General features: G+C 38.3%; 1 protein-coding gene across 1 annotated transcript in view; it reads right to left on the reverse strand.

Annotated features, from left to right (window-relative positions):
* OVCH1 (ovochymase 1) overlaps positions 1 to 13,804 on the reverse strand; it is an 81,602-nt gene that overhangs the window by 25,287 nt on the left and 42,511 nt on the right. Inside the window, exons 19-24 of the mRNA XM_078449211.2 lie at positions 12,768 to 12,924; positions 12,340 to 12,441; positions 8,504 to 8,728; positions 3,435 to 3,560; positions 2,055 to 2,190; positions 1,115 to 1,254 (exon numbers count right to left, since the gene is read on the reverse strand). Coding sequence (XP_078305337.2) covers positions 1,115 to 1,254; positions 2,055 to 2,190; positions 3,435 to 3,560; positions 8,504 to 8,728; positions 12,340 to 12,441; positions 12,768 to 12,924 — 886 coding nt within the window. The remainder of the gene's footprint in view (positions 1 to 1,114; positions 1,255 to 2,054; positions 2,191 to 3,434; positions 3,561 to 8,503; positions 8,729 to 12,339; positions 12,442 to 12,767; positions 12,925 to 13,804) is intronic.

The following is a 13,804-nucleotide window of genomic DNA, read 5'->3' on the forward strand; positions in this document are numbered from 1 at the left end:
ACATAAGTTCAAAGAATAAAAGGACAGTGTATTAGCAATTGGCTGTTTTATCAATTCTGGCAAGATCCTACCTAGGGAGAGAGGAACACTGGCATCTGGGCCTTTCTTAGGGAGTCAAAGGCCAGCAACATACCACACCTCCTCTTCCTCTCGGCAGTCAGCTGGTTTCATCAGGCATAGGTATGCCTAAGTAAATCGGTGGTAGTGACAGTGGGGGGTAAATTGTAAATTACCTGAAGAGCCAAGGCAGTTATTATTATTCTCTTGTCACAATTCAAGAACAGAGTCTGAGAAAGCTTTGGGAACGCCCCCCAAATCATTTAGTATGAGGTAGAAGTGAGACCTGGATACAGCACTATCAGATTTCCATCTGGACTGCTACATCACATCACATAGGGGAAGGCTGCTCAGCCAATTGAAGTCCCATTTTATTCCCCTTGTCTCTAGTCATCTCTCAGCTGGGTGTGGCTATGTGACAAATCTGGCCAGAGAGGCTTAAATCTGCCACAGGGTTCTTGGAAATGTGTTTGTTTTCTCAATGGTGACACTCCTTCTCTGTGTCCCTTCCTTTTTTCTCTATGTAATGGTGAGAACTGAAATAGCCATTATGGGACCATTAGGGAATGGCCAAGAGAACTGCCCTAACCTTAGTCTTGACAGAGTTGAACTGCTGAATTAGCAGTACATCTACAAAACTCTGGATATTTCTTTCAGAAAAATAAATTTAACTCACTGTAATGAGGTTTCCAGCTACTATCTAATTGATAAACCCACTTAATGCCTTTTCTGGTGGAAATTAGTTGGCCTGATTAATATTACAGTCTTAATTTTCTTGTGTTTCAATTGCCTAAAACTCCTTTATCTATCCATCCCTTATTTTCAGTACTTCCGGGCAAATTTAATCTAGGTATGACCCAGGTAAGCAGCATATAGTTGGGTTTTGTTTTTAACTCCATCTGAGCATTACCTTAACCTCAATTACAAATCTAAAAAATACTAAGGCTATTTCAATACTACATAATTAACATCATCTGTAAGTCACACTGAATACAAAACAATATGAGAATATTTCATAAAAAATCAAGAACACAGTTCTTCATGGGACATTAGTTACCTATTAATTTTTTGCCTGATCCAAATCCTTCATAAACCCATATATGACCCTGACAGGCCAAGGGTGTCGACTTCATCTGGAAGTTGATAATATCAAGGCGAATGATGTGATCTAAAGGGGCTAATAACTTCCAGTGGCAACTGTGGCACAGATAAAAGAAAGTCAGGAATGATTTCCAAATGAAACATAATGTTATTTACTTTGATAAAAGAAAGTCAGGAATGATTTCCAAACGGCACATACTGTTATTTACTTTGTTCAGAATTTTATGTATCATTGTTAGTGACTCGATCTTTGTGCATGGGTGAAAGAAAGATTTTTACTTTAAACTGTAACAATTAAAAAATATTTCTAATATCTAACTTGTCAAAAGCGTTAATTAAGTTCACCCATCATGGCAAATAGTTGGTCAATCACTTGTACTCCTCTAAATTCTAATTGGCAATCTGTGAGTTAAGGATCTACTTTTGCCTGAATTTGCCCCAAACTCCCCTAAATCACATAAATTTACTTAGGATTGATATTATACCAATCTTCACTCCTCACATCACACTTTAAATTTATTCTCTTGTTTAATTCAAGGAAAGTTCTCTATTTGGGCAATTTAAGAATCATTTATTGAGTACCTAATATGTTCTAGAAGATTTTATGTACATTATTTCAATCTCCAAAACTCTTTGACAGAGATGTGACTTTCCACTTTACCTAATAAACGATCCCTTCTTTTGAGAAAGTGCACAATTTATCAACAGGGATAATCTTACATTCAGTTTTTGTATAGGGATAATCTTATGTTCAGTTTTTATATGCTGAAGGCCTTAGAGCAGGGATTACTTCAAAGGCTATTCTTCAAGGAGAGGAGGTGGAAAATAATGATTAAGCAAGTGTTGCAGTTTGTCAAGTGGTCATTCCTTCAACATAATAAGCATCCCTTCCTCACCTCATAGTGGTTCTGTGAGAGTATCTTGGGATCTGTATGATTCCTCCTGGTTCAGTCAGAATAACATCCTCATAAGTGGCCACATGTTCTTGGTTTGAACTTTGGAGAAGTTTGGGAGTTTTACTGCCCTTTGGACCTAAATATTTTTTAAAAGGCCATGAAAATAAAATTAATTTTTGAGAGGCTTATTATATACCATTTCAGATCAGTCACTTTTTCTCTCAGTTTTAGAAAAAAGTTAACAGGAAGTGGTTAGCCTCACTGAAAAGTCTCCATCAGAGAGCAGCACTTTTCTTGAAATTATCCTTGGGGTAGACTTAAGTCAATGAAAGATAATGTGGAAAAACTGTAAATAATGCTAGCTCTCTGCACAGTTCCAACTAAAAGCAACATTATTTTTCTTTAATGTTTATTTACTTATTTACTGAGAGGGAGGGAGGGAGGGAGGGAGGGAGGGAGAGAGAGGGAGAGAGAGAGAGAGAGAGAGAGCGCGCGCGCGCGCGCGCGCGCGCAAGGGAGCATGAGCAGGGGAGGGGCAGAGAGAGAGCAGACACAGGATCTGAAGCAGGCTCCAGGCTCTAAGCTGTCAGCACACTGTCCAACGCAGGGCTCAAGCTCATGAACTGTGAGATCATGCCCTGAGCTGAAGTCGGATGCTCAACCTACTGAGCCACCCAGGCACCCCAAAAGCAACATTCTTAATAAAGTTTTTTAGGAAAACTCTTTCACAGGATATGTACACTCTTCTTTATTCCTTATTGAACTTTTTCCCCAAATCTATCTCTGCAATACTTTTTGGTGCCAATGAGAAAAGGTGCAATACTTTTTGGTGCCAATAGCTTTCAGTCACCTTGTTCTAAAATGCAATCTAATAACTCTGAACTGCATAGCATTTACATTTATATTGCTAGCATTTCATGTTTGTGTAGTTTACCTTAGAAACTCATTCTGACCTTTTATTATATTACTATAAAGAAAACTGATACAGAGATAATAAATTATCCAACCAACTAAGAGATGGTAATCAACTCTAAGTAGATAATCAACCAAGAGTTAGAACCCTAACCTTCTGATCCACAGAAAAGGCCCTCTGTGGCATAAAATCACATCACAGTAAAAAATGTCGTCTTGAAATGAACGTATCTTAGCCACATCCAGAAATCATAATTCTGGATGATTTACAAGTCAATCAAGTTATCCTCTGAGCAGTTTCTCTTTTGAATCTGCACCATTCTCAGATGACTTAAAGAGATTTTTCTTTCAAACACAAACTCCCCACAGAAACACCATCTCTTATGAAACAATATATGCTTTGAAATATTCCTAAAAAGAAAAACACTGATTTTTAACTTTTTAAGTTTATAAAATGACCAAGCCTACCTTGGACTCTAAAGACAATATAACTTATGCCCAAAGCACCTTGCACAAGGGAACGAAATGTCACCCTCACCAGTGGTCCAGAGCTCATGAAAATCATTGGGTAAAGCCCTCTTCCACATAATTCACCTAGTTAAAAAACAAATCAAAGCTAGTAAAACACAAGAAATAAAATTTTTAGCAGTTTCTCTATTTTAAGAGAAATAGAGGATTTATTCATGAAATATTTGACATGTAACATTGTGTAAATTTAGAGTGTACAACATGGTGATTTGAAACATTTATATATTGTAATATGTCTGCCATTATAGTGATAGTCTCTATCACCTCTCATAATTACCATTTCTTTTTTGTAGTGAAAATAATTAAGATCTAGTCCCTCAGCAAGTTTGATGATTATACTACAAATATTGACTATATTCACTATACTATGCATTGGATCCCCAGGACTTATCTACTAGTTATCAATGAAGTAGGAATTTATTCCACTCAACAAAATGAGGAAACAGGGCTCCAGAACTCAAGTGACTCACCCAGAGTCAGACTGGTATGGTGGGGAGTCAGGATCTAAACCCAGGACCATCAATCCAGTATCCAACATAGTCAGCTAGGTAATACTGCTCCCTTAAAGGACAGTAGGGAGTAAATTACTTCATCTTTAAAATGACACTGATATGCCATGTTTCTTCTAGCAAAGTAATCTGCTTATAAAAATATCTCACTATCAGAGATCCATGATGGAAAACTTTCTACCTGAAAATGTATTCTTTCTCTATAGTTAATCTTCTTTTGATGGCTTTAGTTTGAGAACCTGAGTCTAAGATGTAAGGGAAAATTATAATTCCAGAACAATTCAGAGGGCTGATTAAGGAAGGTGTGGGGACATGTGGGTGGCTCAGTTGGTGAAGCATCGAACTTCAGCTCAGGTCATGATCTCATGGTTCGTGAGTTCGAGCCTGGCATTGGGCTCTTTGCAGTCAGCACATGGAGCCTGCTTCAGAGCCTGTTTTCTCTCTCTCTGCCCCTGTCCCTCTTGCTCTCTGTGTCTCTGTCTCTCTCTGTCTCTGTAACAAAAAAATAAACATTTTAAAACGGTGTGAAAAGAACCTCGGTTTCTTAGGATCAAACTCATCTATATTAAGAATAGGTCAGTATCATTCTATCATGCTTGTTTAAAAGTCAGACAGACATATTCTGGGTACACTACAGACAACTGTATGGTACCAACATCCCAGATTCTTCTCTTTCTTTCCATTTCATTTTCCCCCTAGCTTGTCTACTTAATACATATTTTATTTTATTATTATGTGTCTACTCCCCATTAGAATATAAGTTTGATAAGGGCAGGGATTTTTGTTTTGTTTTGCTTTTTGTCCATATTTCTCACTACTGAACCTCACTACCAAGAAAAGTCGGTCTCTGGTCCTTGCTAGACTCTCTTCACAAGTATTTGTGGAGCAAGAGAGGGAAGAGATTATATCCGAGAAGAAGCAAAGAACAGAAAACATTAGATGGCATAACGGGTTAGGGTAAACGATGTTGAAATACTATTTGAAGAATGATCAAATACTTATTTGTAGCAAGTAGAGATCAATGCAGCTCTGGAATGAGTGAGTTGCTGGCTCCCACAGGGAAAAAGATAGCATTTTACAGTACAGAAGAATACTATCTGGCTTGAATAAGGGGTAATACCTGCTAGCTATCACCCAAAGAGACAGAACTACTCTACAAATTTCAAACTGACAATTTCATATCAAAGAACTGCTAGGTAGGAAAATTATAGGGTTTCCTCAGTTAATCCACAACAAAGACAAGCATGGTTTTCAATAGGTTATAAAGATAAAGGTAAGTTTTCCCAGAAAATGTTTCTTTTTATATAAGAATCCAGTGTATAAGAGATTGCTACAAGTTGGAGACAAAATAACTTTTTCTTAAAGAAAAAGATATAGTATCACTTTATCATATGAGAAAAATACCCATTTCAGGAGGATTAAAGAAGTTTGTAATTACATTTTTTTTTCTGAACTCAGAATGAACAATGAGTGTTCAAAAATAAAAGCTCTGAGGGGTGCCTGGATGGATTAGTTGGTTAAGTGTCTGACACTTAGCTCAGGTCTTGATCTCAGGGTCATGAGTTCAAGCACCGCATTGGGCTCCACACTAGGCATGGAGATACTTTAAAAAAAAAAAAGGGGTGCCTGGGTGGCTCAGTCAGTTAAGCATCCCACTCTTGATTTCTGCTCAAGTCATGATCTCACGGTTCGTGAATTGGAGCCCCATGTCCGGCTCAGTGCGGAGTGTGGAGACTGCTTGGGATTCTCTATCTCCCTCACTCTCTGCCCCTCCCCCACTTGTGCACACACTCTCCCTCTCTCCCAAAATAAATAAACATTTAAAAATAAATAAATAAATAAATAAATAAATAAATAAATAAAAGCTATGTGGTAAATCAAAGATCAAAGGTATATACAGATGGATTTAAACAAATAAACTTTAAAAATTTTTTATGTTTATTTATTTTGAGAGAGAGAGGGAGAGAGAGAGAGAGAGAAGGGGAGGGTCAGAGACAGAGGGAGACACAGAATCCAAAGCAGGCTCCAGGCTCTAAGGTGTCAGCACAGAGCCTAATGCAGGGCTCAAAGTCATGAGCTATGAGATCATGACCTGAGCCAAAGTCGGACGTTCAACTGAGACACCCAAGCGCCCACATACACAAATAAATTTTTAAATGTTTACATCAACATAGAGTAAAAATTAAAGACAAATGGCAATCTTAGGAATAAGTACTTGCAACTTACGACAAAAGGAAAAATGTCTCTATGTATAATAGTGTTCATAAACCAATAAAAAGAATAATCCTCAAAAATAGATGGTAATAAGTAAAAAACGCAAATAACTAACCAACATATGAAAATAAAACTCCATTAATGATAAGAAAATGGTAAAAACGCCTACTAAATTATCACATGAGTTATACATATGCATGGTGAAAGATACTCCCATGTATTGCTAAAGGCAGTGAACACTGATTTAGCCTTTCTGAAGAGCAATTCAGCAGTATACACTTGTGCTGAGTCTTGAGGCATGACACTAATTTAGGATGATACAGAAGGGGACAAAATAGCAAGATCTTTGTTTTTCTGGAGCTTTCATTTTAGCCAGGTAAATAAAGAAGATGATTTCAGAGATCACGGCTACAAATGAAATAATTGGCATAATAGAACTATGGAAAATGACTATGGAAGGGAGTGAACGGTGCTACTCTAGATGAGAAGTCCTCTTTGAGGAGGTGACATATCATCCATTCCTTCACTCATTCATTCCCTGTCTTCTATCTCACATACTATTCGAGGCACTGGAGATTCTTCAAGTGAGACAAAAGTTTTAGTCTTCAGAAAGCCCTCATTCAATAGAGAAAACACAAACCACAAACATGAAAAATAAATCATAGTTAGAAGACAGTAAATGCTAAAGAAGAGTTGAGGAGGGTACTAAGAGGTACTGGGGTAGGAGGTGATGCAATTGACAGCAATTAAGGGAGGACTCATTAAGAAGGTGACATTCTAGTCAAGACGAGGGGAGACACAGGATGAGGAGTTCTCTAAACTGCTAGGAGAAGTAGCTGGTCAAGGGCTCTGGGGCGAGAATGGGCGTACTTCATCATGTAAGTTGGGGAGCAGGAGGTAAGGCTGTGGTAAGGATTTTGGATTTCATCCTAGCTACAAGGAGACCTTGAGCCTTTTGTTTTAAGCTTATTTTTTTTTAAGTTTATTTATTTATTTTGAGCAAGATAGACAAAGACAGAGAGGGAGAGAGAGAAAATCCCAAGCAGGCTCCACACTGACAGTGCAGAGCCTGATGCAGGGCTCAAACTCACAAACCATGAGATCATGACCTGAGCCAAAATCAAAAGTCAGAGGATTAACCTACTGAGCCACCCAGGCACCCCAACCTTGAGCTGTTTTAATCAAGGCAGATGGGGAAGGCAATCTGATCACAGGAGAGAAATGTACAAAGTGGATAGGCCAGTTAATAGCTTTTTCCACAGTCTAAATGAGATAGTATTTATAAAGATTCCTTAACAAATGTTTGTGCCCTCTATGTCAATGATTTAATCTAGGAGTCTATCTCAAGAACACAGTCTCACCCTCAGAGCAGTTTTCTTGGCCTCCCCATACTCCTGCATCCAGTGCAGGCATGTGTGAGTACCATACCTACTCACAACAGCATACACTTATTTTCTTCCCAGTCTTCCCCATCAACCAAATTACTTCCAGAACCTTCCCATCTCCCTCTTGACTAAGAGCCAAAGAGCCTACCACACCTACACAAACAAGAGGTAGCAACTTTGTTCTGTTGAGCAAAACAGGTTTGCCTATACATGAAATGCAATGACAGCTGATGTGTTATTAGCAAATATTTTTAATTCTGCCAGATTAGGGGCATCTGGGTGGCTCAGTTGGTTGGGAGTCCAAATCTTGATTCTGGGTTAGGTCATGATCTTACAGTCTGTGGGATCGAGCCCCATGTCGGGCTCTGTGCTGAGTGCGGAGCCTGCTTAAGGTGTTTTCTCTCTCTCTCTCTCTCTCTCTCTCTCTCTCTCTCTCTCTCTCCTTCTGCTCCTCCTCCCCCTCATGTTCTCTCTCTCAAAATAAATAAATCAACATTAAAAATAAAGAAAGGGCTTTAATATATTTTGCTTTATTTTGACATCTAACACCTACCCCATCTGATTTTTAACCATCTTAACTCTTCCTCCATCATATACATTTCTGGAATTCTTGCATGGTTCTGGTATATTTGAAGAAGTTGAGCTCTTTTTTTTTTTTCTTGTTGAATGCACACACATGCACATACTCACACTCAACCCCTAGTACACCTGTTTTGTGAAGTCAAGTTTTGACTTTTATAACAATATGAATAATATTATGTGTGCCTGAAAAAAAAGGCATGCCTATTACAAATATCATCAACATTTTGGTGGTATTGTTACCCAAGCCAAGCTCTCTTGATTGTAAGCTGCCTATATAGAAAAGGCTCCAGCACAAAGTTTAAATGCTAGTAAGGATTACCTGACACCCTTCTCTCACTGTGGCTTTCTTCATAAATAGTCATAACTGAATCTGGACACATTGGAGACCCAGGGAGTGACAGATATTCAACCGTCATTTTTGCCATACTGCTTGGTGAAATTCTGAGCACCCAGGAACATTCCAGTTTTCCTCTATAATCCAGTGGATATCTTGGAGTTGAAAAAAAGCCTCTGGGCTCTTCTAGCTCCACTTCAGAATAACAACCTACAATTCAGAGCACACAGACACCAGGGACCAACATAAACAAAGCAAAGTGAGGTTTTATCACAAACAAAAAATGTAGGCTTGCAAGAAGAAAATTAAAACTTTATTACTCTGTTCCATGTCCTTGGATAAAAATTATCATCCCATTTAATGTGTTCTATTTTCTTGAAATGAGATTGTAGGAGTAGAATTCAAATCATTACTATTCAAAATTTCTTTTCACTGAATCTTTTAAATGCCTTAGAAGATGCACAATGGATATGTACTCTCTACTTCTACCAAGTTTTCATTTTTTTCTTTGAGATGCAACTGAAGGTCTGTTCCTAAAGCTTCACTAATTTCACTCAGCATTATTCTCTTCTTTTTTACATTTTTAAATGTTTATTTGAGAGAGAGACAGATAGAGAATGTGAGCAGGGGAGGGGCAGAGAGAGAGAGGGAGACACTGAATCTGAAGCAGGCTCCAAACTCAGAACCCAACGCGGGACTCAAACTCATTAACTGTGAGATCATGACCTGAGATGAAGTTGGCCACTTAACCAACTGAGCCACCCAGGCATCCCCTCACTAGGCATTAATCTTGCTAGGACAAATGATTACATTCATAGAATTTGTGACTGAGATTAAAAAAAAAAAAAAAAAAAAGGAGGATTAGCTGACTACATCTGAATGTCTCTCACTTCTTCAATTTGCTCTGAAGTCGAAGGGCACCTTTGGATCTCCAGGGATACACTTGGCCCCCTGATGCTGCAATCGGCTGCTGCTTCTTCAGGTTACACCCTTGACTTTTCCTTTTTCCCCCTTGTCTATTCCCTTGACAAAAATCCTCTGAGCAACTACAAACTGAAATAGTCTGTATTCAAATAAACACATTTTAATGTATGAATATTAATTAGTACATGCATTATTATATATGCTTTTCCCTAGAGAAATTAACCTAACTGAGGTGATATACATAAATATACTTTTATGAATAGTAGGAATGAAGAATGACAGAAATTCAAGAAGGGAAATGAAATGCTACAAGAATTCAAGATTCTATTCAATTGCCTAGTCCTCTGTTATTTCTTTGCAAATTCTCCTTTTCATTTATATGGCTACTATGATATAATTTAGATATTTATAGATCTACTCTGATTTAAGAGTAACCTAACTGATTTCCTGGTCTCTAATCTTTTCCCCATCATGCCCTCAAATCCAAGATAGTGTATGAAACAAAAGAATTAAGTTCTTTCCTTTCTCAAAGCAACTAAAATTTTACAGCTTGCACTGTCTTTCAGAGTCTGGCCCCAACATGTCTTTCAATCATTTTTCTTGTCCCCATGAATCCTCTATGACAAATATGCCTGGAAAAGGAATCAAATCATATAATGTCATGAATTCCCAATCAGTCACTTCTTTTTATAAATGGGCTAACAATTCCCTTGTGTAAAAAGCAAGTGGTGGGAGTGGGTGATGTTAAAGATAGGATAGTCCAAACATTTGTCTCATAGAATACTCACAGAATTAAAACAAAACAGTAACTTGCCATATGTAAAACTTCCAATAACATGCATATGTATTTCTGAATATCTACAAATGGGAAACATCTTTGCTACATTTTAACATATTGTTTTTTTTTTTTAAGATTTTAATTTTAAGTAATCTCTACATCCATTGTGGGGCTCAAGCTCATAGCACTGAGATCAAGAGTTGTGTGCTCTACCAACTAAGCCTGCCAAGCGCCCCAACAATGTTCACTTTCTAATAGCCTATGTGGAACAGTTCAACAAATACATTGGTTGGTCACTATGGCCACCACTTGTTGACTGTTAAAATTCATCATGCCATCTCTATTCTAAGTGCTTGGCATGTGTTCACTTAGGCACTGATTAACACTGCTCATTTAACTCAAACCATCGATATCATTAGGTTTTAGGATCTTGGACCTAAGTCTGCTCTCCATCTCAACCCCAATTCCAGATTGACTTTTAATCTACATAGGACTCTGATCCTCGTCTTGTCAGACTGTACCACCCACAGCTGGTTACTCCGCCTTACTCCTAGAAGATTTTAGCAGCCATTTTCTCCACCGCTATTCCTGCCATAAATCTTGCTGAGTTCACTAGCCATACTGATGATGAGTCGAGCACTGAAGCTTCTCAATTTTTCAACTTCTTCCAATGATCTTGTTCTCCACCCAACCTCAGCTATACACCCCAGTGGTCAGCCCCTAGAGACCCAGTCCCCAGCAATAATTCCAAGCCTTCTCTAATCTCGATTTCAAGCACTGCTTTCTCCATCCACAACCTTCTATCTTCTCAGCAACTTCCAGCACTCCTTCCATCTTTTGAGACTTGCAATTCATCTACCCAACCACCTTTTCTTTGTCCCTATTTCATCTCTCACCCTCATTCACTCTTTTCCTAGTATAAATTCCAACAATACATCATTTTAATCCCTTCCTCCTACATGCGTTCAATTCCCTTATACACTTGCATACCCACTTATACACTTGGGAAAATCTGCTCTGAATTGAGTCTACTCTCTACCTGTTCTGCACCTATGTGCTAACCCTCTGTGTCTCTGGAAGAAAACATACAATTGAGCTAACTGGCCAGTTTCCCCTAAATTCATGATTGTTAATCTCAGAAGCTTTTATGTTTCCTAGCAATCTTACTACATTCTCCTAGTCCATGTACTTTGTCACTCTTTTAGAGAACTATTTTCATACTTCCCCTTTTTTCCCCTGAAAACCCCTCAAACCATCTTCCATAACCCTGTTTTGTCTTCTAAGAACATAGAAGCAATTAGAAAACTGCCAGAAGCTCCTGTCCTGCCACATGTACCCACACACCAGCGTGAGTATTCTGCCTTCCATTCAGCAGCTATGGGTGAACTACACTTTACTCCTGAGGCCAACCTCCCCTGCTGAGCACCACATCTCATCTCCTTTCTCCTCCTAAAGTCATCACTCCAGCTATCCCTCCCTCTCTTGTATCCTTTTCAGTCTTCTCCACCTCTTCCTAGTTCTCTACTGGGGTTGACTCCATGTTGGGTGGATGGAGGCAGAGATGGGTGAGAAAGAAGAGACTGTGACTACCTGGAAACCAAGGATGATGGTATCACAGAACTTTCATCTCCCTACAACTCTATTACAGACTCCTAATTCTCCAGCTGCAGTTTGATTTTAACTAAAAATATAAATCCCATTAGCAAACAGACACTGACAACTGTGGGAAAATTAAGAGTGACTGACACTGATGCTGGCTGTGGTTATCTCATATCCAGAGTCTTCACCTAGCAAGATACCTGAAAATCTAAGGACCTTTGTTTATGTAGAAATAAATAGATCAGAGGTCAGAATACTTCTTTGCATGTCTCCAAAATTCAAGCACTCGTTCACAGCCACAAGATCTTTTTTTTTAACCTGCAACAGCTGTTATCTGTGGGGTAGAAAAGAAACCCAGACGGTCACAGTAACAACACGCCTCTCATTCAGCTTAAACTACCATGCAGAATGAAAACACAGGGCTTATCCTGTTCCAAAGAAAATTAGTAAACCCAGACATGCAATATTTTTTGCTAAATTCTTACTAGCTGCATAATAGGCTAAGATAAACATCTATCACCTGGTCCAGACTCATTGTCTATTGAAGGTGTGGGTGGTGGCAACTGTTGTCTTGTTAGGGTTTTTCTTTCATTATTTATCTGAAGTGAAGCAGGACCTGTACCTGGAGAGAACATGTTAAAAAGAAATAAATATGAAAGCCTGGAAACAAAATATACCTATGGTAAAATAGCTTCTGTCAAAAGAGAAATGCAAACCTAGGATTAAAGCTGCCTCAGGAAAAGTCACTTTTACTATCACTCTGCCCAAGGAGAATGTATTCACACAGAATTTTAATGTGCATTTTACATGTTTTAGAACTAAAATAAATGAAATACCACTTTTTGGTTTTTTTTCTTTCATCACACTGATTTCTACCACACTCATCCTTCTCGCAAACCCACTCTAAAGAAAGAGGAAATATTTCCATAATAGCTGAAAAATATTTACCTTTGATTTTGGATTGGATCCAGTCCAAGAAGACACTCACCCTGGCAAATACATCTGGTTTCCTTGTTTGGGCACAGCCAGCTCCCCAGCTGACAATACCATACAGGACAAAGGGACCTTTTTCATGTCGACATACTAATGGCCCACCAGAGTCTCCCTGAAACACCAAGAAAATGTGTTCTAGAAAACTGCTTTAATCAGAGTTCCTGCATTCAATTTTGGAACCAGAATAGCCAATAATTTATTGCTAACACATTTCTTTAATTTAAAAATATTAATACTTTGTCAATTTGTATACCTTAGAGTACTTAAACTCAAAATCACAAATGAGAGAGGAGATATTACAACTGATACCACAGAAATACAAAGAATTACTATGAATAGCTATACACCAAGAAATTGGATTACCTGGAACAAGTAGATTAATTCCTACAAACATACAAACTACGAAGACCAAATCATGAGGAATTAGAAAAATCAGAATAGAACAATATGAGCAAGGAGATTGAATCACTAATCAAAAACATTCCAACAAAAGTAAAGCTCAGGACCAGATGACTTCAGTGGTGAATCTACTAAACATTTAAAGAAGAATTAACTTCAAGAGTGCCTGGGTGGCTCAGTTGGTTAAGTGTCCGACTTGGTATTTGGCTCAGGTCATGATCCCATGGTTTCATGAGGTCTGGCCTCATGTCAAGCTCTGTACTGCAGCGCAGAGCCTCCTTGGGATTCTCTCTTACTCTCTGCCCCTCCCATACTCTCACTGTCTCTGTCTCTCTCAAAATAAATAAACTTTTAAAAAAGAACAATTAACTTCAATCCTCAAACTCTTCCCAAAAACTGAAGAGGAGGGAACACTCTAAAACTCATTTCATGTGGTTAGAATTACCCTGATACCAATCCCAGATAAGGACATTACAAGAGAAGAAAACTAAAGGTCAATATCCCTGATGAACGTAAAAGCAAAAATCCTCAATAAAATACTAGCAAACTGAATTCCACAGCATATTAAAAGACTCATACACCATGATCAAATG

This window comes from Panthera onca, chromosome B4, assembly GCF_046562875.1.
Source record: "Panthera onca isolate mPanOnc1 chromosome B4, mPanOnc1 haplotype 2, whole genome shotgun sequence".
Classification (NCBI taxonomy): Eukaryota; Metazoa; Chordata; class Mammalia; order Carnivora; family Felidae; genus Panthera; species Panthera onca.